The sequence below is a fragment of the Gouania willdenowi genome, chromosome 22 (assembly GCF_900634775.1).
Source record: "Gouania willdenowi chromosome 22, fGouWil2.1, whole genome shotgun sequence".
Taxonomy (NCBI): domain Eukaryota; kingdom Metazoa; phylum Chordata; class Actinopteri; order Blenniiformes; family Gobiesocidae; genus Gouania; species Gouania willdenowi.
Genome location: NC_041065.1, coordinates 28,006,565 through 28,028,318, shown reverse-complemented (window position 1 = coordinate 28,028,318; position 21,754 = coordinate 28,006,565). Strand labels below are relative to the sequence as shown.

Sequence of the window (21,754 nt, the reverse complement as noted above, 5' to 3'; positions counted from 1 at the left end):
CGCGACGTACCCTTTGACGTCATCACGCAGTAACGGGCGGATATTTTCAAAATGGAAGAATTGGCAATTTTTAGGAGGGGAACCGACAAACAGCGTTTATCGGCTCTTTAACGCGTCGTCAGCGATCACTAATGGGCCGTGTACTCGGACAATAACAGGGGGGACCACACGGCGTTCACATGTGAGACCTAAACCCGGCAGGATGAGCGTTTCAATCGGTGACAACATCGAGGTGAGTCGCTTTGTGATGCTAGCGCCCTGTCGGGATAACATCAACTAGCTAATTACGTCAGAACCAAACTAAACTGAGTTCTAAAAGTTGTGTTGAGGCTCGTAAATTAGTATTTATTGATCTAAAATAATATGTATCTTTTGTGTGGGATTAGAGCTTTAGCTACCACTAATGTGGAACATTATTGGCCTGTATTGGTTATTGTCGTCTATTGTGTATTTTAATGTGTACTAATATTTTCAGTAATGGTGTTGGGGTTTTGTTTATAGACGTTCTGGTTGAGGATGATGGTGTTAGGATGGTATAGTGTCGATGTCCCATTCAGCAAAGCATGATAGTTTTCTCATTGAGTAATCATTCGATCAGCACATTTCCATTTAAATGTGAATATATGATAATAAAAAAAGGGGAAAAAATTAAACATGCTTGTATTTAAAACTTTTCCCTGAGTGTTTGTTGCTGTGTAACCTCAGCCTGTCCCGGGATAAACACGCCCCCCTCCAGTGCATCAGTTTGCATCCTCCCATGGCTGCCTGGAAACGTCCCCAGTGCCCCCAGTTAGCGGGAGCTCAGCCGGGATAATTGCAGGCTGTGGTTGGTCGTCTGCTGGTGTCAGGTGTTTTTGGCTTTTTTGACAGTTAACGATTGTTGTGGGAGGCTTTCCCCTTGGTGCGAGGGGCCAGATCAAGCTTTTCACCTCAGCATCCATCCAGCATGGATCAGGCTGGAGGGACAATCTTTGATCAAATTGTCCATAATTCCTTTCAGAATTTATTTTTTGGGACTCAAAGCATTAGCAGCAGTAGTAGTAGTGAAATGGAACAACTATTATTTGCCACGGAGCCAAGGATAGAGGTGTCTGCTTTAAAGATGCTGATTATTTACATCACCTGCCTCATGTGTCTGAAAACATAACCATTATTTGTGTTTGTTTTGGCAGGATTTTAAGGTCCTCACCCTGCTTGGGAAGGGGTCCTTTGCATGTGTCTACCGCGCAAAGTCTGTAAAGACGGGTCTGGAGGTCGCCATCAAAACGGTAAGACTCATTCTCCCTGTTTGTGCCTTTTTATATTGCTTTAATATAAACTCCATCTGCTGCTAAAAGATGACTGTGCAGTTGGATTAAACAGCCACCACAGTCTCCCCTGGGCTTCTTTTGGTCCCAGTTGGTTCACTAACGCCAAAGGTGACAGATTGCCCACAGAGAAGAACACAGTGAGAGACAGGTGTGTAATTAACAGTGCTGTGTTGCTGTTTGCAGATCGACAAAAAAGCGATGCACAAAGCTGGGATGGTGCAGCGTGTGACAAACGAGGTGGAGATTCACTGTCGCCTGAAGCATCCGTCGATACTCGAGGTAAAGCTCAGTGATGAGGGAGCACTGTGTAAATGCACTTCTCGAGATGAACAACTTTTATCACAGTGGGGGCCACATTATCAACATTCATTTCAGCATTTAGAATATTGACCAGTCTGAGCTTTGATAAAGGAAAGAACAAAGGATTTTGTGCATTTTTTGTTGTGTTTTTTGATTCATTTTGTAATATTTTTCTTGTCATTTTGTATATATTGATTTCATTTTACATGTTTTTGTTGTTTTGTGCATTTTTGGAGTCTATTTGTGTATTTTTGTTGCTATTTAATATATTGTTCCGTCATTGTTGTTGTTGTTTGTTGTGTTTTTTAATTCATTTTGTAATATGTTTGTTGTAATTTTGTATATTTTTCACATTTTGCATGTTTGGTTTTTGTGTGTTTTTGCAGTTTAGTGGTTGTAACTTCATACATTTTCTTTATCTCATTTTGCATGTTTTTTGTGGACAGCTTGTGTGTTTATGGTGTATTTTCATATTTGTTGTCACTTTGTGTATTTTTGTTTTCCTTTTGTTTATAATGTGCCCCCCACGTGCCGCCCATGTCTGATCTCTATTATACACACAACACTGATCACTACAAAACATTTTGTTACAATGTGTTTTGATAAATCTGACACCACTGACTGTAGATTTTTTTCTGAATTGTGAATAACATGCAACTCTTGTGTTTAGCATTGTGCGTGTTAGACGCTTGCATTGTTGTCATGGATACGTACAGTGAAGCATAGCTCGTCATCTTACTGCTTTGTTTATTGTTGTACGACGGTATCCATGCGCTTTACTGTTTCACTGAATTTTAGGAATGATTTTGAATCTTTGCTCAAGAATGCAGCAAGCTATTTTTAAATAACCTTGTTTTTATTATTTTTACTCAAGATTAAACCTTGCCCTTTTTTTCAGCTTTACAACTACTTTGAAGACAGCAACTATGTGTATCTGGTATTGGAGATGTGCCACAATGGAGAGATGAGTCGGTATCTTAAAGAGAGAAAGAATCCCTTCATGGAGGATGAAGGTCGGGCACCTGGAACAATGTCGTTGTAAATCACATGCGTCAAACTCAAGGCCCGGGGGCCCAATCCGGCCCTTTAGAGCATCAAATTTGGCATGCTCAAGAAATTAAAAACACAAATACAAAAATTCAATGAAAATCCACGATATTGGCAGCGCTCAGTTTTCTAGTTCCTTTTATCTCATGACGGCATTCATTTTTCAAAATTTCCTCAAATTGTTCCACAAAATTCCACAAACCAGGAAAGTTTAACTTAAGATATTGCGTGGCTTGATATACTTACATACTTTATCATTTATGTATCATTGATATACGTGGAAGTGCAAACCAAGGCACAACTAGTCCATATTTGGCCCCTGAACTAAAACGAGTTTGACGCCCCTGCTGTAAACGCTTTGTTTTGCAAGGCGTCTCTGTTGCTAATATAGTTTTTTTGTTTCACAGCGAGACATTTCATGCATCAGATTGTCAAAGGGATGCTGTATTTACACACGCACGGCATCTTGCACAGAGACCTGACCTTATCCAACCTCCTGCTGAGCAGCAACATGAACATTAAGATCGGGGACTTCGGCCTGGCTACTCAGCTCAAGCTCCCCAACGAAAAGCACTTCACCATGTGCGGGACACCCAACTACATCTCCCCAGAGGTGGCCACCCGCAGCGCCCACGGCCTGGAGTCGGACGTGTGGTCCCTCGGCTGCATGTTCTACGCCTTCCTGATGGGGCGCCCTCCGTTCGACACGGACACGCTGAAGCACACCTTGTCTAAGGTGGTCCTCGGGGAGTACGAGATGCCCACCCACGTCTCATTGGAGGCTCAGGACTTGATCCACCAGCTGCTGCAGAGGGACCCCGCGCATCGGCCCAGCCTGTCTGCAGTGCTGGATCACCCGTTCATGACCCAAAGCCTGCTGGGAAGGAGCAAAGACCTGGGTCTGGGTGACGAAGGCTCCATGGACAGCGGCATCGCCACCATCTCCACCGCCTGCACCTCGTCGACCTCGGGCACCAGCAGCAGTCGCCTCCAGAGGAGAGCCCTGCACGTGATAGGTTCCACCCTGCCTAACCGCATCACGCCCATTCAAAGTCTCAACCAGCAACCTCACAGTGCTTGTTTTAGTGACGGGGAAGCCTGGAAACATCAGCACGCCCCTGATAGGTTTCACAGAGACGGCCGAGGCAGGGGGGTCCACAGCGGAGATGCCGCCCAGCCTAATTCTCGTTACCTGAGGAGGGCTCACTCCTCCGATAGATCCAGATCTGTCCCACAGCAGATCTCAGCGTACGGCGAGCTGGGGAGGTGTCACTCTGAGGACAGTTTGTGTGCGCCAGTTTTCCCCACAAGCTCTACCCAGTACCCATTCTCAGGCCACGAGCGGTTGCCCTCTCCCCCCGTCAAACAGTCGGCAAAGTAGGTGTCAACTTCTTTTCTTTTTTTTTTTTCAAATTTCTCAGAAATCCTCTGATTTCGGTCGATTAACAAATTTTGTTTTCATTTACAGTTCAGGATATTTATCCTTGGACGCATCACAAGCACCAAACGTTCCTTTTCCAGGGTTAGAAGGAGTTTCCAACTGGCTCAATAAAGAAGGTAAAACTTCATCATAATGTTGAATTTGAGGTAAAGCAATGTCCTTGTTTATAAATAAATGTCTTTATAAAGATTTGCCATAATACAATTATTTCTTCCCACAATAGGGAATCTGATTTTACAGCAGCAGAACTAAAGCTGTGCAAGAAAACAGAAAAAAAATGAATCTTTGATTGAGAACAGTAATAACAATTTAAAAAAATAACATTAAAAATGAATAAAATTTACTCTGAAAATAGACTACTGTAGGTAGACTACATATTTACATAATTGCATCAAAAGATGCAACAAAAAGGCATTTATCCTCTTTATTTATCCCTTTTTTCCTAATATTTTTTTTACTTTTCCCCTTTTTTCTTTTTTGTATGTCGGTGGTGTGTATTTTATTATTTTTTTTTGTTTCTTGACTTGTTTAATTAATATATTACCTAAAAAAAAAATGCTGTTTATTATTGCAGTAGTGTAAAGTATTTAAAAAAAAAAGAAGAAAATAGTGCATTATAAGTTTGGGTTCTAAACTTGTCCCATTTTCCTGATCAGGCTCCAATCCCAGAAACACAGACTGCAGCACTCACAGCAGCACCGGCAGCTTCCACAGCAACAGAGGACCTCTCAGTGTCCACAACTCATGGACAGACAGCCGAGGAGTGAACCCCCACCCCCACCACCACCAGAACCAGCAGCACCAGCTGCTCCACCAGCTCTCCTCCAACCCCGATTCGTACAGGGAAAACAATCCAGCAGAGGATTTTCAACCAGCACACATCAGAGAGCTGAAGCCACCAGTAGACAAACAGAAGAAAACGCTCAGAGACGTGATCCCACCGCTGTGTGCGTCCAGACTGAAGCCCATCAGACAGAAGACCAAAAACGCTGTGGTGAGACAAAGGGGTGTAAGAAAAAAATCAATTCAGTGATATATTGCAATATTTCACCACGCGATTATTGTATCGATTTGAAAAATTTCCAAATCAATTTTTAACCAAAAAAAAACCTCATGTTTTGTCGCTATCATGCATAGCACGTGAAAGCTCAGTTACCAGGTGTCAGTGAACTACATCAGACTCCTCAATGCATTTTAGCTTGGAAGTTTATTACACTATTTTTTTATAAAACATACTGGGCACTTTTATAGATATATGTAATCTGTTGTTGAAGCAAAAGTTTAAGTTTTTTTGAAAAATGTAATTTGACAGTTTGATAAACATTCCACTTGTTTTTAGATATTGGTACTTACAGTTGGTAATTGCAGTTAGTTACCATTTACTTGTACTCGCAAGTTTAAAAAAACATGAAATAAATTGTATTTCATACTATTTTGTACTTGTAAAGGTGAAATTTGTAATTGTTGACACTGCAATATATTGCAACCTACATCGTATTGCAACATGCAAATCATTTGATTCATGGCAATGCACACCCCTAGTAAGACGTCCATCACACAGTTTGAGTCGCTGACGAAGGCTTATTGTAATCTTGTGTGTGGCTGCAGGTGAGCGTCCTGGACTCAGGTGAAGTGTGTATGGAGTTGTTAAAATGCCAAAATGGTCAAGAACGAGTCAAGGAGGTTCTTCGGATTTCCTGTGACGGATCAATGGTAGGAAAACCATTTATAAATTAACAATTTATCAATAATAATTCATCTTTGCTTTAAAATCCATGTTTGTGTGATGGTCTGTTCCCCAGGTGACGATATACCAGCCCAATGGAGGGAAAGGCTTCCCCGTACTGGATTGTCCTCCTGCTCCTCCTGAGGACATTCTCATCTGTAGCTATGACGACCTTCCAGGTATTTCAGAAGAAACGTTGCACTAAGCAGCTCCAACTGACACACGCTGAGACGCTGGGCCTGTACTACGAAGCTAGATTTCCCCTTATTGCACCGACTTCTGTGATTTATGCGGTGCGTGGGGTACTATGACGGTGGCTAACTTACTACCACGCTAAATCTACTGCGCTAAGTGAACGTATTTATATCCAGCTTTGTAGGACAGGGGCTCTCTGACGGAGAACGTTTGGCAAGGTGATGCATGCTAATCGATTAGTCACGATTTGATTTCGATTCAATATTGATTGACTGATATTACAAATTTCACTTAAGAGTTAATAAAATGGTCCCAAACTTCTGACTTAAGTTGTAGCGTCTTACCCAGCGGAGCTTCGTCTGCATGCACCATGATTTTACTGAATGCACAGTTTGCTAATGGCAGACTATTTCTACTATTAAAATTTCAATGAAATCGATTCAAGATCAATTAAATCAATTTTTTTTTTTTTAACTTAGCTCTAATATATATACATGTCTTCAAGTGTATTTGTTTTGTCTCACAGAGAAATACTGGAAGAAGTACCAATACGCCTCCAAGTTTGTGCAGCTGGTGAAGTCCAAGACGCCAAAAGTAACACTTTACACCAAACATGCTAAAGTCATGCTGATGGAGAACTCTCCTAACGCAGACCTGGAAGCTTGTTTTTATGACGGTAAGTTAAGTGGAAGCTACACGTTTTAAAAAGCTTGTTTGTTTGTAAGTGAAACACTATAAAACACTAAATGTGCAGGAGCAAAAACCCACAAAACCTCAGAGCTGCTGCGAGTGGTGGAGAAAAGCGGGAAGTCGTACACGGTGAAGGGCGAGGTGGGGCTGAGTGGTCTGAGTGCAGAGAGCAGACTGTACGTGGAGTTGTCTGACGAAGGCCACAGCATGTGTTTATCACTGGAAGCGGCCATCGCTGCAGAGGAGCAACACAGCAACAAGAGCGTCCCTTTCTTCCCCATCACCATCGGCAGGTCAGATCTACACTGATGCTTCTAAAGCTGGAACACAATCCACAATTACACTTTGTGTAACACACGTTTATTTTCTTTGTGTTACTCTGCAGGAGGCCCCCCTCCTCAGACACTCCAGGTCCATCATCACTACCCTCTCACCCGACTCCCCCTGATACAGCCTCACCCCCAAAACCACCTCACATCACTCCATCAGTGAGTCACACCCTAAAACCAGACCTGTTGACTAAGAGAGGAACTTTATTAAATGTCATTTTATTCTTCAACTCTTCTTCTGCAGATGATTTCATATGACGGTTCTAATTTTACAACGGCCAGTGTGAATAAGAAAAGTTCCCCTCTGAGACAGGAAGTGGTCCAGAGCACCGGGAAGGTGGTCAAGTCCATATTCGTGCCCAATGTAGGGTGGGCCTCTCGGGTAATGGAAGAATAGATTCCCATTAACAATCATTCACTGGAAGATATTTGGAATTAAAATCTTGTGTGTGTGTGTGTGTGTGTAGCTCACTAGTGGTGAGGTGTGGGTGCAGTTTAACGACGGTTCTCAACTGGTGGTCCAGGTGGGGGTTTCCTGCATCACCTACACATCTCCAGAGGGGAGGGTCACAAGGTAGGAGAACAATTAAATGGTGTTCTGTCTCAAGATGATTTTTATTCCTGTTTAAAAGGCAGGTCGCATGATTTCACCGTTTTTATCAAACTCTAAAATATGGTGTATATTTTAGGACATCCTCAGGTATTAGGAAAACCTGTCAATTATCAGAACAAATGGACTTATTTTGAAGCCTGAGGCTGTTATATTTCTCAACGTCCTTAGGCCTTAACACAACATGACGTTAGGCTGTGCAATTAATGGAAATTTGACGACGATTTCAATTATTACACTCAATTATGTTTTTCTTTTCTTTTTTTCAATTATACGTATGTTTTATTTGCTAAATTATACAAACTTCCACTTTTAATGATATCTACAAAGAATAAAGCTTGGCATACACAAGATAAAACAATGAATAATGCTAACTTTGAGTTGTTTAATGCACAAGCATGCAAGCTCCTCTGCCCCGCCCCTCTCAAAGCTAAAGCTAGCCTGCAGGCTAACACGAGGAAAGTTGTTGCTATCGGTCTTGAAACATGGCAAAAGCACTTGGTAAATAAATAACACACTTTGGGTTTGATGATGAGCAAAGACATCACGTGTACGAAGTGTTTTATTTTGTGCAAAAGTGAACATACCTGATTTTAGTGTTTGAAGGATTTTATTCACGTTTAAAGAATATATTTTACAGTGTTTTGTACAAAAATAAATAACTTTTTGGTTGACAAATAATCGTTTGAATGATCGTGAATTCAGTTATGACTAAAATAATTGTGGTTATAATTTTTTCTATAACCGAGCAGCCCTAACATAGCGTTTTATTTTGAAGGAACCGGAAATACACGTGAAGTAAGTTGAAAAGCTGTTAAAAGTTAAAACAGCTTTCAACTTACTTTTGTATCCAAAGTTGAACCTATTGACGACGTCATGTTTTCTTTTACAGTTTCTTCAAAATAAAAGGCCATGTTGTGTTTTACGTCTCGAGGCCGCTTTATTTTTTAAGCCTGAGGCCGTTTCATTTGACGGAGGTTTTACTGAGACATGAGTCCGTTTAGTCTGATAAATGACAGGGTTTCCGGACACCTCACTGTGAGACCTGAGTTTGTCCTAAAATGACCACCGTACTAAATAATGTGTCTTACAGGTACAAGGAGAACGAAAAGCTGCCTGATCCCGTCAAAGAGAAGCTACACTGTCTGTCAACTATTCTCACCCTCCTGGCAAACCCACCACATCACCTACTACAATAACGACATCCAATAATAACAGCAGCAGAGAACCTCCAAGTAGCATTATAGGAACAAAACACCAGTGTCTCCCAGTCTGCTGCTGGGGCAGTCACTGGTTTCCATGTTTTCATCAGTTTTTAGTAAAACAGAGTTGGAAAACACAGCCTGTGGTGTTGGTGTAAATAGGTCCTTTATCTGTGGATTTGTCTTTCTTTTTTTTTTTTTCACACATGTACAGAAGACTTAAAATTATGAAAAAACTATTTTTTTATTTCACTTTTGTACATTATCCAAATAACTTGCCTGTATAGTTTGTCTTTGTCAGTGTTTTTTTTTCATGTTTATGAATGAAATGTGCAGCTGAAGCAATAAACAGCTGGAGTGCAGAGTTACTGTCTTAATATTTTCCTTTTTGTACAAAAGAAATTAAAGTATTAAGAGGTAACAAATGGTTTCATAAACACAAAAAATCATTGAAATTTTAATTGTAGTTATTAATCAGAGACTCGCATATGAACCTGTATACCAACAAAACACTGTTGCCGAGCAACAGCTAACAGGAATCAACGAAAGTGTGTCATATTCTGTCCAAAATAGTGGCTCCTCATAGTTTTGTTTTGTTTTTTTAAATTGAGCATTTAAAAAAAAATACTAACTCGATGAAGATAATAAACTCAACTTCTAACTTCTTCAAAAGTAAAGAGTTTATGCCTGAAGGTATAAAATTGTTTTAAAAGTCCCTTTTAAAATACAATATGTAGAATTTTCAACTTTTAAATATGTCTTAAATACCTAAAATAAAAATTTGAGTGTTAATAAACATGTCATGTCATATGTGGGTTTTTTTAAGACTACAAAATTTTTTTTTTTTTTTTTTTTTTTTAAGACTACATCTCTGGTAACAAACAGTCATTAAACAGATAACACCCCGCAGAAAACATGCAGGGTGTATCAGAAAATATTGTCACCTGTACATTCAGTGGTCAGGACCGGATATGGCGGAAGTGTCGGTTTTACTCAGTAATATGCCACCTGGTGGTGGTGTCAGAAATTGCTTGCAAATCTCACATATTGCACCTTTAATGTTATGGTTTGTATAAAAAGGTGCATGTCTTGTTTACTGCTAATACATTAAAGCTGTAGGAGGAGTTTAGTCTTTTACTATGATCTACTGCTGGTAGTCATTCATATACATTTTTTTTTCTTCATTTGTCTGCACATGCTGTCAAAGGCTAACACTACAAGAAGTGCAATATTTTTAAGACAGCGATGCATGTTTTGTTATTGCAATTAAATAAATGAATTTATTTTATACTTGTGACCATCACCAGCCCTCACTAGAGAAGGGTAAGAAATACTGATAATATACATCAATATACAGTGGCTACAGAAAGTATTTCAACCCCTTAAAATGTTTTACTCTTTGTTTCATTGCAGCCATTTGCTAAAATCAAAAAAGTTCATTTTATTTCTCACTGATATACACTCAGCACCCTATCTTAACAGAAAAAAACAAAAAATGTAGAAATTTTGGCAAATTTGAAATATCACATGGTCATAAGTATTCAGATCCTTTGCTGTGACACTCATATTTAACTCACATGCTGTCCATTTCTTCTGATCCTCCTTGAGATGGTTCTGCTCCTTCAATGGAGTCCAGTTGTGTTTCATTAAACTGATTGGACTTGATTAGGAAAGGCACACACCTGTCTCTATAAGACCCTACCGCTCACAGTGCAAATGAGAATCATGAGGTCTTAGAAACTGCCCAAGGAGCTCAGAGACAGAATTGTGGCAAGGCACAGATCTGGCCAAGGTTACAAAAGAATTTCTGCAGCACTGAAGGTTCATAAGAGCACAGTGGCCTCCATAATCCTTAAATGGAAGAAGTTTGGAACGACCAGAACTCTACCTAGACCTGGCCGTCTAGCCGAACTGAGCAATCTTGGGAGAAGAGCCCAAAGATCACTGTGGCTGAGCTCCAGAGATGCAGTAGGGAGATGGCAGAAAGTTCCACAAAGTCAACTATCACTGCAGCCCTCCACCAGTCGGGGCTTTAGGGCAGAGTGGCCCAACGGAAGCCTCTCCTCATGAAAGCCCGCATAAAGTTTGCCAAAAAAAAAAAAACACATGAAAGACTCCCAGACTATGAGAAATAAGATTCTCTGGTCTGATGAGACCAAGATTGAACTTTTTGGCATTAATTCTAAGTGGTATGTGTGGAGAAAACCAGGCACTCCTCATCAACTGCCCAATACAATCCCAACAGTGAAACATGGTGGTGGCAGCATCATGCATTGGGGGTGTTTTTCAGCTGCAGGGACAGGATGACTGGTTGCATTGGAAGGAAAGATGAATGCAGCCAAGTACAGCGATATCCTGGAAGAAAACCTCTTCCAGAATGCTCAGGACCTCAGACTGGGCTGAAGGTTCACCTTCCAACAAGACAATGACCCTAAACACACAGCTAAAATAACAAAGGAGTGGCTTCAGAACAACTCTGTGACCATTATTGACTGGCCCAGCCAGAGCGCTGACCTAAGCCCAATTGTGCATCTCTGGAGAGACCTGAAAATGGCTGTCCACCAACATTCACCATCCAACCTGACAGAACTGGAGAGGACCTCCGAATCCAGGTGTGAAAAACTTGTTGCATCATTCCCAAGACTCATGGCTGTACGCGCTCAAAAGGGTCTGAATACTTATGACCATGTGATATTTCAGTTTTTCTTTTTTTAATACATTTGCAAAAATGACATTTCTCTTTTTTTCTGTTAAGAAGGGGTACATTAATGAGAAATAAAATGAACTTTTTTGATTTTAGCAAATGGCTGCAATGAAACAGTGAAAAACTCAAGGGGGTCTGAATAATTTCCATACCCACTGCATATAAGTCCCGCCTTCGTCCTATAGACCCCTATACAAATGGAAATGAGCACTGTGATTGCCCAGCCAATCAATCAAAGTGAATGCGGAGCCGTGCACGGAAACAAGGCCGCGAGTCAACAGCAAACAGGTAAATATGATTTTGGCTCTTACCTCAGAAATGTCCATTGCCAAAAGAATGACAAAGACCGATAAACCTGCATCAATGCGACCTTATGTCCCTATTGCACATTCAGAAAAGTAGAGGTGTGGCTTCTGGGAGATTGGCAGAGGCAGGGGAGGAAGTGGAGCTGTATAGGGCGGGACATCGAAACGTTTCCCAGAAACTCCGGATTTTTTTTTTTTGTTATTAACATTTTCACTATAGGTGCCCTTTAGAAGTGAATAAAAAAACTCCCAAGATGAGGTTTCACATGTTTTATTTTTGCCCTGTTAAAATGGCCTTTTAATTTAAAAAAAAGTGGATATAATTCCTCAATTACAGAACTGATACAAAACATACTGTACGGATGCGCGTATACACGAACTGTACAAGACACCCAAGAAGTAAACATTCAGCTGGGAGCGTGGCGACACTGTGAGATTTAACCATGTATGGTTTGTCCTATTAAAGGAGCACAATTGGAAAAAAAACACGAGATAATATAGTGGCAATTATAAAGATCGTCAACTGAGGAAAATCTAAAGTTCACCTTTAAACTTTAAATTTACCGTCGCTCAGATTGTAGTTTTTTTTTTTAAAGAAGTCATTTCTAAATGTGCAGCTGCTGCTTTTTTTTTTTTTTTCAATCTCAGAGATGCTGGTTAGTGATCAGACGATTGGTCAAATAGATAAAGTCTGTTTTTCAACCATGGGGTCGTGAGGTCACCTGAAATTTAAATGGGGCCACCTGAAATGTCTGATTAAAAATATAAACAATTTTAAAAAACTATTTTCTGTACTTTCACTTTCTCAAATTAGAACACAGTTCAAATTAAATGCAGATGAAAGAAAAGTAATAGGAAAATGTAACAAACATGAAAAACTAATTATAGAAAGAAAAAAAAATTGGGGGTTGCCTGAAATGTCTAAATAATACATTTTTTTTAAAGTGTTCAATCATTGTTCTTTTTCATAGAAAACAATGCATAATCTTAAACTATATTCTATACTTTCATTTTCTCAAATAAATTAAAATTAAACAGTTTAAAGAAAAGTAAGAGAAAAGTAAATAAAATAGTTTAAAACAACTGTATTTGTTACACATTTGTAACAAACATAATAAAAAAAAACACTTTAGACCTGTCATTATCCAAAAAAAATGTTTGTAAACCACTGGATTAAAAAAAAGCAAAAACCAACATGAGCTCTGAGATGAGAAAAAAGAAAAAGCAAAAGCAGACATTAAGGACTGTTTTATGATCATTAGCACTGCAGGTTGGCACTCGATCCTTGCTAGATACCAGCAGAGAAACATCAGGGTCGACCACGCCCACATCTGTCCCTTTGACGCCATCCACCCCCAACATGTCATTCATCGCTCCAATAATAACAAAAGGTGCATTTATCTCATTTGTATAAAACACCCATAAAATCTCAATAAAATAAAGTTGCTCTTAGTTGATGTGGAAACAAATGTATTAACAACAATGTCACAGTGAACAATGGGAACAACCGTTTTAAAAGATCAAGTCTTCTCTGATTGATTTCATATGAGACACAAATACAGCAGCTGGAAGAGAAGACGCCCACAAGCAATGCCGTTAAAATAAAAATAAGGGCTGAAAGAATTCCTAGAAGAAATATTTTGTGCCGATGTGACATTTGTTTGCCGCGGTTACAGATTTGAGTTTTAAAGGCGAACGTAGGCTCAGAAAATCACCAGACCAGACCAATGGAATCCTGAACAATCAATGGAATTTCTGTGAAAACATCCACAAAAACGTGCAAATGGAATGTGAACCTGGTCGACTCAGGACTGTGGGGGATCTCAGATGATCTTAGATGGTTTGCACATGGAAAAAAAAAAGCCTCTGCAAAGAAACCAACCAGCAACATTCAAATAAATCTCTTGGTCAAACATAATTAGTCCCCTGTCAGCGCTCTCATCTGAACCTTTTTAATCACAGAGTTCACACACCAGAGAAAAAAATAATAAAAATCATCAGCTATTAGGCAAAAGGTTCCCAAAGGTTCACATTACAGTACTGTTAAGTCTCTTAGACTGAAGGAAAAAATACAAAAAGGCAGAGAAAGAAGCGTATACTATACACCCAATCACCAGAATTTCCAACCACTACAGGTTAAAAGGCTTGTTGCTGATTAGATATATTATCATCATCATAATTACTATGATTGTTAGTCTTTTTTATTGTTTTTTTGTCTTTTCTTTTGCTCAGGGATCAACTGGAGTCACTGGGAGGAAGCCTTGGTGGCTATGGTGGACACACAGTGCTGTTGGAAGTTGGGGGAAACGGCCGAGTTGCAGCCCAGTCTCTGCAGCTCCTTCCCTCTCACGCTGTTGCAGCAGCCCCCGGTAGGAGGAGGAGGGGGAGGGGGGGACGCGTTGGTCACGGTGGGGGTCACAGGCAGGCCTTTGGGCTGTGGATCACTGCTGGGGGAGAAGTCTGGGCTGTGGCTCTGCAGCACGTTGCTGATGTGGCTCAGGAGGTCGTTGAAGAACTCAGGGACGCCTTCGTAACCTGGAACAGGAAGTCGTTCAGTCATAAAGAAAAGCTATTTCAACGTTATTGGAAGCTAATTTGCATTTCCACGTGTATCTTTCAAGTCTCCCATTTTGGCCAGGAAACTACTGTATTTTACTTCTCTTTCCCACCATCCTCTTTCGTATTCTCCCGTAAATATAATGTAATATTGATGAAAAGATAAATAAAAAAAATTCCTCTGGCTCTCTAAACTGAACGCTGTCACTGGCCTCATGAGAACCGTCACCTGAAGTGGCCTGGGTGGCGGTTCTCACGAGACTAGATTAGATTAGTGGCGACAGCAGGAACAAAACAACTACAGGCGGGCATACACTGTGAAACCCACGATTCACGTTCTCACACTATACGGACCGAGACTCTGACGCGACGCGACTGCTCACACTGTACGTCCATACACGACACGTCAGGGTCTTGTTTACGGAAATGCGACGTACAAATTAAAAGAACTCTGAAGCGTCGCCACTGAAACACAAGAAGAAGAACCCGGATGTGGACAGACACTCGCGAATCTCAGCAAAAAGAGCTTAAAAAAAAAAGAAAAAGAAAATGCGGTGATGTAATGGATCACTGCAATTATTGTTAATACAGAGGTGTGGAAATATCCAAATTATTATCATTTTTCATCTCTAGTCCCTTGGCATGTTGATTTAGAACTGTAAGAACAAGCAAATATTCAAACCATTAATGCAGTTAATACAAATATAATAAATGTAAATTCATGTAATCATTTTTTAAACCAGTACGCCTTCTGCAAAACTACGTTTACATTCTTCTCCACTGCACGTACCAGGAAATGCATTGATGTCAATGACGGCGTGTTGGCCCGTTTGGTTGTTGATGATGACGTCGATGCCAAACAGCGACACGCCCAACGCCTGTCGCAACGACCGCGACAATTCTCTGATGACATCATCGCTGGGTGGCTGAGACACGCCCTCCACGTTTTCCCTCTGAGGAGAATGAGGAATAAAAATCAGCGACACAGACAAGTTAATAATAAAAACTAAATGAAATTATTTTTTTAATAATACAGGAAAATAAAAGTAAAATAAATACCATTTACAAAATTAAACAGTAATTTTTTCATGATATTAGTAAAAAGTAAACCCAAATAATATAATAAAAAGTAACAATTCAATGATAATAAAGTTTGTTGGTATTTTCTTTTTACATGAAAAACATGATTGAACACATTTCCTGTAGACCAGAGATGGGCAACTTTTATCACAGTGGGCGCCACAAAAATGTAATTGTCTGATCTGAGGCCACATTTTATGTCAGAATGTAGTATAATGACCATTTAGAGTATTCATTCACTGTGTTTTTGTAGTCATTTTGTATATATTTTTTTGTGTATCACTGCTGTGGTGGTGTGTGATTTTGGAATCATTTTGTATATTTCTTTTATCCCATTTTGTGTTTTTTCTTTATGTTTTTGAGTAATTTTTGTTGTCGTTTGGTATATTTTTGTCCCGTTATTTTGTTGTAATGTTGCGTATTTTCTGTTGTTGCGTATAAATTTGTATGTGTTTTGAAGTCATTTGGTGTATTTTTGTTGTTTGGTAAAATGCTATTTTGTGTATGTTTGTAGTCTTTTTGTCTATTTTTGTTCATGTTTTGTATACTTCTCAGGTTTTTTTGGTATATTTTTATTATTTGGTAAGTTATTTCAGTCATTTTGAGTATTCTTTTGGTTTATGTATTTTTCTCTGCAACTAATTTATTTTGTTGAAGAGAAAATATTGTAAACATTTTGTGTGTTTACAATATTATAACGAGGGCCGCATGTGGCCCCCGGGCCACCAGTTGCCCATGTCTGCTGTAGACCATCTCCCAACAGAACAAGGTGCCCAGATTTCCACTTTCCAAGCCAAAATGGAGGAAATTTCCTTAAAAAAAAAAAAAAATCAGGCTAAAGTCTATTGTAGATTTTAGCTCCAAATAAAAACAATGAAGGACTTCACCTTTGCATTAAATCGAGTGCAGTTTGGAAAAGAGCCCAATGCTCTTCCACATGTGAAACGCATGTCTGACGGTTCAGGTTTGGATCTGTTCTGTGGAGTTAAATGAAATCAGTGAAGAAATGTGTGACGATCAAGGCTTTAGTGAGCGCTGATCGTCACTGATCGGCTCCTTGTTCACATTCACCTGATCCCACGTGTGCTTTCCAAATAATCACATCGAACTTTAGACTTTGATAGAAAATCAATCGTAGCTCCTTGTTGTCAATAACAGTTCCTCCTGGAAAAATCTTCTTTCTTCCATGGAATATTTTTATTTTTGGGGGATAATTTTAATTTTCAAACCAAAAAAGGAAAAAAAGAACTAAGTGACAGTAATGTGAGTGAGTCATGTGACCTTGAATGTGGACATACCGAAGTCAAGTCTGACGAGGACTCCGGTTTGGAGACGTTATGACTGTTGAAGAAAATGGCTTTACGTTCTGAAAAACAGGAAATCAGAAAGGTGAGGATCAGAAGAATATTAGTTTCACTTTAAGGTCCAACAATTCTTTTTAAATCAATGCTTGCCTGAAGAAATAAAGGATAAATTAAAATACCACAGGGAGTGGTTCAAACCCACCAACCAAACATGTTGATAAATGAAACTTTGTAGCTTATATTAACAATACACAGTCATTCTAATCAAAGTGTCTTGAATAGGAATCAAATAAACACAAACTGTCATATTTCTACTTTCTAATAAAAAAATATAATAGGAATTAAATGAACAGTAAAAAAAAGAAAAAAAAAAGGATTTTTTTTATATTTAATTTGCAGGCAGAAGATGAATTGATATATTTATTTTTTCAAATAAAAAGTGTAATTAACGATGTGTAGTCATTCTTATCAAAGTGTCTTGATTACAAATATAAACCCCTAACCTCTTATTTCTGTTAAATATAGTTTTTTTTTAATTATATAATGTTACATTATGTTTTTATAATTATAAATATATTATTGTTCATAAATAAATGTATAATGCATTTTTTATAATTACATTACATTAAGAGTGTTGACTGGTTGAAAAACCCAGACCTAGACATGTGTCTTTCCCCATTATAAGCACTAGGTGGCAGCAAATCCCAACTGGTCACAGTAATAAAGCAGAACGCTTCCCTTCATGACTGTATTTCTGCTGATGCGGGTGAAACATAACGTGTGATAATAAATCAGTTGCAAAGTTTGCACTTGTTGAATTCATTGACACCAACTAATGTTAATTATTAAATTGATAAAACACGGAAAGGCTGGTGAGTCCCCGTCTATATAAATATGGCTAATGAAATAGTGACGTGGACTGTGATTGGTTGATTCATTCCCAAATGTAGTCGTGAGGAGGTTTGTAACCTTGTCCCAACACCTTAAAGCAGGGGTTCTCAAACTTGGGGCCAGAGGTTGCGAGACACTGGGAGGTGGTCGCCAGATGCCTTCAAAAAAAAAAACTAACAACTTGAGTCCATTTTTGCTTATTTTTACCGTTTTTATGTTACTACACCAAACTTGTCATATTCTAAACTATTTTCATCACTTTTTCTTGGCAAATTTTTGCTCCTTTTAATGCATTTTTGCAACATTACTTCCATTTTGGCCACTTTAAAATCAAATTTTAATGCCTTTCTGCACAATTTTTCCACTTTCAATACATTTTCAGCACCTACAACTCCTTTCCACCACTTACACACATACGTTGACCCATTATTGTCACTTCTTTTCACTATATTTCCCAATTATTTTTGCCAACTTAACCTCATTCACGATTTGTTATGCCCATTATTTGCCAGTTTAAACTAATTGTTCCTATTTTTAAGGTAATATTCACACTTTGAACCCTTTTTACCACTTTTTCTGTCTGTTTTTGGGCACTCTAATTTGCAGCTAATTTTAACAAATTTCAGTTTTTTTTAAAAAAAAAAAAACCCCATTTCACTACCTTCTCCACCATTTTCTGATTAAAACAAGGGTTTACATATTTAAGATGACTATATACTATGGCACAAATAATGATAAACTTCCTGGATAACACTGGATATTATTAAGATAAATAAATAAATGTGGTTATCACAGATTCATAAAACAATTAACCATCATTTTGTTGACTTTATGGAAAAGCTCTCCCCTGAATCCCCCCCTTATAGATGGCCATCTTCAGGTACAGTGGTGGTCCTGGTCTCTGGGACCTTTCATTTGGGGGTCACGGGCTGAAAAGGTTGAGAAGCACTGGTTTTAAGTGTGATGGTGACATCACAGACTGGGGATCAGTCCTGATGTGTTGTGAGTTCTTAAATCTTTGTGGCATCACTGGACGTTCGGCAATAAAAGCAACTGTCCTCACTGTCAGCACATTTACACAAAGCAGACAGTGAGGCTGGAGACGGTTTGCATGAAGAACTCCGTTACATCACATGCAAATACTGGATCCGTGCGCATTCAAAGTCACGTCACGAGCGAAACATCCGACTAGTTTATGGAGGACGAACGTCTCCCGTCTTGTTTAGTTTCAATGGCATGCAGGAGCTTGATTTGCACTCTACTGCAGCCCTTATAAGGGTGAACAGGTCCCATCACAGGGCCAATAAAAGGGCTTTATTAGCGCTTTTATTTGGTCGTTTGGAGAAGCAGCGCTGTACACGGTAAAGCCTCAACTTCCTCCTCCTGCTGCTCACCTGCAGGTCCAGTGGGGAAGTTCTTGAGGGAAGGTCTTTCCACCACCGTGTACGAGTCTCCCACCACAAACACCTTGTAGAGCACAGCGTTATGATTGATGAAGCTCTGGATCACACACGGAGGCTTAACGTCCTTTAGATCCTCTTCACTAAAGATGATGGCCATCTGTGGACAGGAAGACAAACATGTTCACATCCAATAGAACGGCTCGTTTCATTTAAAGAGTAACTAAACCCCAAAATCACCTTTTTTCTGCTGAAAACAAATGTATTTGGGTATGAAGTAGTGTTGTTGATTGACTCTAGTCCAACTCGTGACATTTTAGTCCAAGTAATAATATTTGGCATATTTTGTTGTTAAAAAACGCGAGTGATTGCCCTCTATGGGTGAAAACCTGGCTGTTACAACATTTTGCTATTGGCTGAGAACGCATGTTTGTGACATTCTAGTAATTGTCTGATCTGAGGCCCCATTTTATGTCAGCATTTAGAATTAATGACCAATATTAGTATTAATAAAGAACAAGGGATTTTAATTTTGTACGTTTTTCTGTCACTTTTGTATATTATTGCTGTGGTGGTGTGTGTTTTTGGAATTATTTTGTGCATTTTTTTGTTTCTTGGAGTCATTTTTGTTCTCGTTTTGTATATATTTTTCAGTTATTTTGTGTATTTTTGTTGGCGAATTGTATTATGTCATTACTTTTTGTGTATAATTGTCATTTTATGTATTTTTGTATATGTTTGTATTTTTTTTTGGCAAATTGTCATTATTTTGTTTATGTTTGTCATCATTTTGTGTTTTTTTTTGCTGATGTTTTGTATATATTCATCCCATTTTGTGTTTTATGAAGTCATTATTTTTGTGTATAATTGTGGAGTCATTTTGTGTATGTTTGTTGTTGTTTGGTAAATTATGTCAGTAATTTTGTGTATTTTTTGTTGTTTTGCGTATTTTTGTATAAATGTGTTTGTTTTTTTGTGTATTATTTCATAGATTGTTCTTTGGTGATTTTATAACATAGACTGGGTGTGTCTTAACTGCTCCTCTAGAGAAGCTCATTTACCTGAAAAATACTTATATAAAGGACTATAGTATAACTAAAATAGGCAGAACATTAATGTAAATAGATTTAGAGTAATTTTAATGATTTTTTTTAAAACAGCAGTCGTGGCCAGACAAGATATGTTTGACACATTGAATAACGGAATGAATTACAGATAAGCAATATTACAGTTTTTTTTTTTTTTTAAAAACCGAGCACATATATACTGTTACTACATATGTGATACCTTTTTATGTATTTAAACATTTTCTAACTAAAATAAATGTAGTTGGACAGAATGTTTAGGCATCATTGACTTTAATACTTAAACCACATGATAATGCTGTGACATACGTGTAGCACTCGGCACACAGAGAAACCTGGAGTGTGTGTGTCTGTGTGTGTGTGTGTGTGTGTGTGTGTGTGTGTGTGTGTGTTCTTACCTCATGGGAGTTGGTCCCATGAGCCACCCGAGTTTTGCAAACTGCAGAAAGAAATACAGAAAAATCAATCTATGAGATGTCCAACACTCCACAGATTTGAATCTAAGTAAAATAACGTTACAAGTGGTGAACAACCATAACTGGTAAGACACTTACTGAAGGGGAACGTTAGTCCTTGCCTCTTGATCTGCTCCAGAACATCTGGGCTGCACTCAGAGTTCAGGACCATGAACGGGGGCGAGCAAATCCGCTCATCTAACAAAAAGAAGAGGAGTGAGGAGCTGAAAGAGCCCAGAGAAGGACTTAAGATTCAGCCCAGAAGCACATCCAGTGTAGCCCACAAAATTACATTTAAAACATTATTTCTGAAATGTCAACCCAGTTTGATTTGAAATGGAGCAAATCAGATGAATTCAAGCATTTTTTATATGGTAACGTTCCTGCGTTGGCATTAATTAATGTGAATGACTACTTCCAGATCAAAGAATCTGCTTAAAAGCAAACTGGTGATGCACAAACGATGTTTTTACTCCATAATTAATGTTTCCCCAGTCATTATCTCTGTCAAATGATTAAATTTAGATGCTATGATGGGTTGGCAATGGACCAAAGGCCTTAATTTCCATAACTGCATCCTTTACACCTTAAGCCAGGGGGTGTCCAACTCATTTTAGTTCAGGGGCCAAATACGGACCAGTTTTACCTCAAGTGGGCCGCAGATTTTAGATTGGGAAAAACGAGCAAATTTAACATCAGTTGTGCCCTAGTTTTCAATATCAGTCCCTGCTGGATCTTTACTTCAAATATTATTGATTATATAACCAATGATTGTGTAATTTAAAGGATTTTTGTTGAATAATTGACTTATTTTTACAATTTACAATTAAAAACGACTTAATTCATGTGACTATTCCTGTAATAAGTAGTAGAGAGGAGGGGAAGAAAGCGACGTAGCAGCTCCGGTGAGTGTTTGAAGCAGCTGACTAAGCTGATTGACTCCGCTGCTGCTGCCGCGCGGCACGCACACACCCTGAAACAGATAGCATTATTTTGTACTTTTATATTCTTACTTGAACTTTATTTTGGAACTTTGAGTTGAAGAGCAATGTTGAAATGTTAAGAAATTCATGTTTTTTTTTTTCATTTAGTTACGTGAATCAACGTATAAATTACTTTTAGTC

At 38.8% G+C, this 21,754-nt stretch overlaps 2 protein-coding genes across 4 annotated transcripts in view; one reads left to right on the top strand and one right to left on the bottom strand.

Annotated features, from left to right (window-relative positions):
* Nucleotides 1–29: 29 nt before the first annotated feature.
* On the top strand, nucleotides 30–9,028 carry plk4 (polo-like kinase 4 (Drosophila)). 2 transcript variants are annotated; one of them, XM_028437337.1, is made up of 15 exons: nucleotides 30–232; nucleotides 1,173–1,268; nucleotides 1,494–1,589; nucleotides 2,509–2,623; nucleotides 3,065–4,034; nucleotides 4,126–4,214; nucleotides 4,755–5,092; nucleotides 5,707–5,811; nucleotides 5,901–6,003; nucleotides 6,546–6,695; nucleotides 6,774–7,002; nucleotides 7,095–7,197; nucleotides 7,283–7,420; nucleotides 7,506–7,612; nucleotides 8,742–9,027. In XM_028437337.1, exons 1-15 carry the CDS (start codon nucleotides 203–205, stop codon nucleotides 8,845–8,847), a joined length of 2,775 nt encoding a protein of 924 aa, XP_028293138.1. In that variant the 5' UTR covers nucleotides 30–202; the 3' UTR covers nucleotides 8,848–9,027. The 2 variants fall into 2 exon arrangements, with proteins under 2 accessions (XP_028293138.1, XP_028293137.1); XM_028437336.1 differs by lacking the exon at nucleotides 30–232 and adding an exon at nucleotides 940–1,087 and having other exon boundaries at nucleotides 8,742–9,028.
* A 3,086-nt stretch (nucleotides 9,029–12,114) lies between these two features.
* itpk1b (inositol-tetrakisphosphate 1-kinase b) overlaps nucleotides 12,115–21,754 on the bottom strand; it is a 40,684-nt gene continuing 31,044 nt past the window's right edge. The window contains exons 6-12 of one of the 2 annotated variants that reach the window (XM_028437338.1): nucleotides 20,730–20,828; nucleotides 20,574–20,614; nucleotides 19,085–19,250; nucleotides 16,794–16,861; nucleotides 16,383–16,472; nucleotides 15,206–15,368; nucleotides 12,115–14,394 (exon numbers count right to left, since the gene is read on the bottom strand). In XM_028437338.1, coding sequence (XP_028293139.1) covers nucleotides 14,105–14,394; nucleotides 15,206–15,368; nucleotides 16,383–16,472; nucleotides 16,794–16,861; nucleotides 19,085–19,250; nucleotides 20,574–20,614; nucleotides 20,730–20,828 — 917 coding nt within the window. In that variant the 3' untranslated portion in view covers nucleotides 12,115–14,104. The remainder of the gene's footprint in view (nucleotides 14,395–15,205; nucleotides 15,369–16,382; nucleotides 16,473–16,793; nucleotides 16,862–19,084; nucleotides 19,251–20,573; nucleotides 20,615–20,729; nucleotides 20,829–21,754) is intronic. The other variant, XM_028437339.1, reaches the window with a different exon arrangement.

Excerpts from the sequence above, each read along its gene's own strand:
- plk4 (XM_028437336.1), top strand. The coding sequence starts at position 947 with ATGGATCAGGCTGGAGGGACAATCTTTGATCAAATTGTCCATAATTCC. Across the intron at positions 1,590-2,508 it reads AGCATCCGTCGATACTCGAG|CTTTACAACTACTTTGAAGA; the intron begins GTAAAGCTCAGT and ends CCTTTTTTTCAG. Across the intron at positions 7,613-8,741 it reads CCAGAGGGGAGGGTCACAAG|GTACAAGGAGAACGAAAAGC; the intron begins GTAGGAGAACAA and ends TGTGTCTTACAG.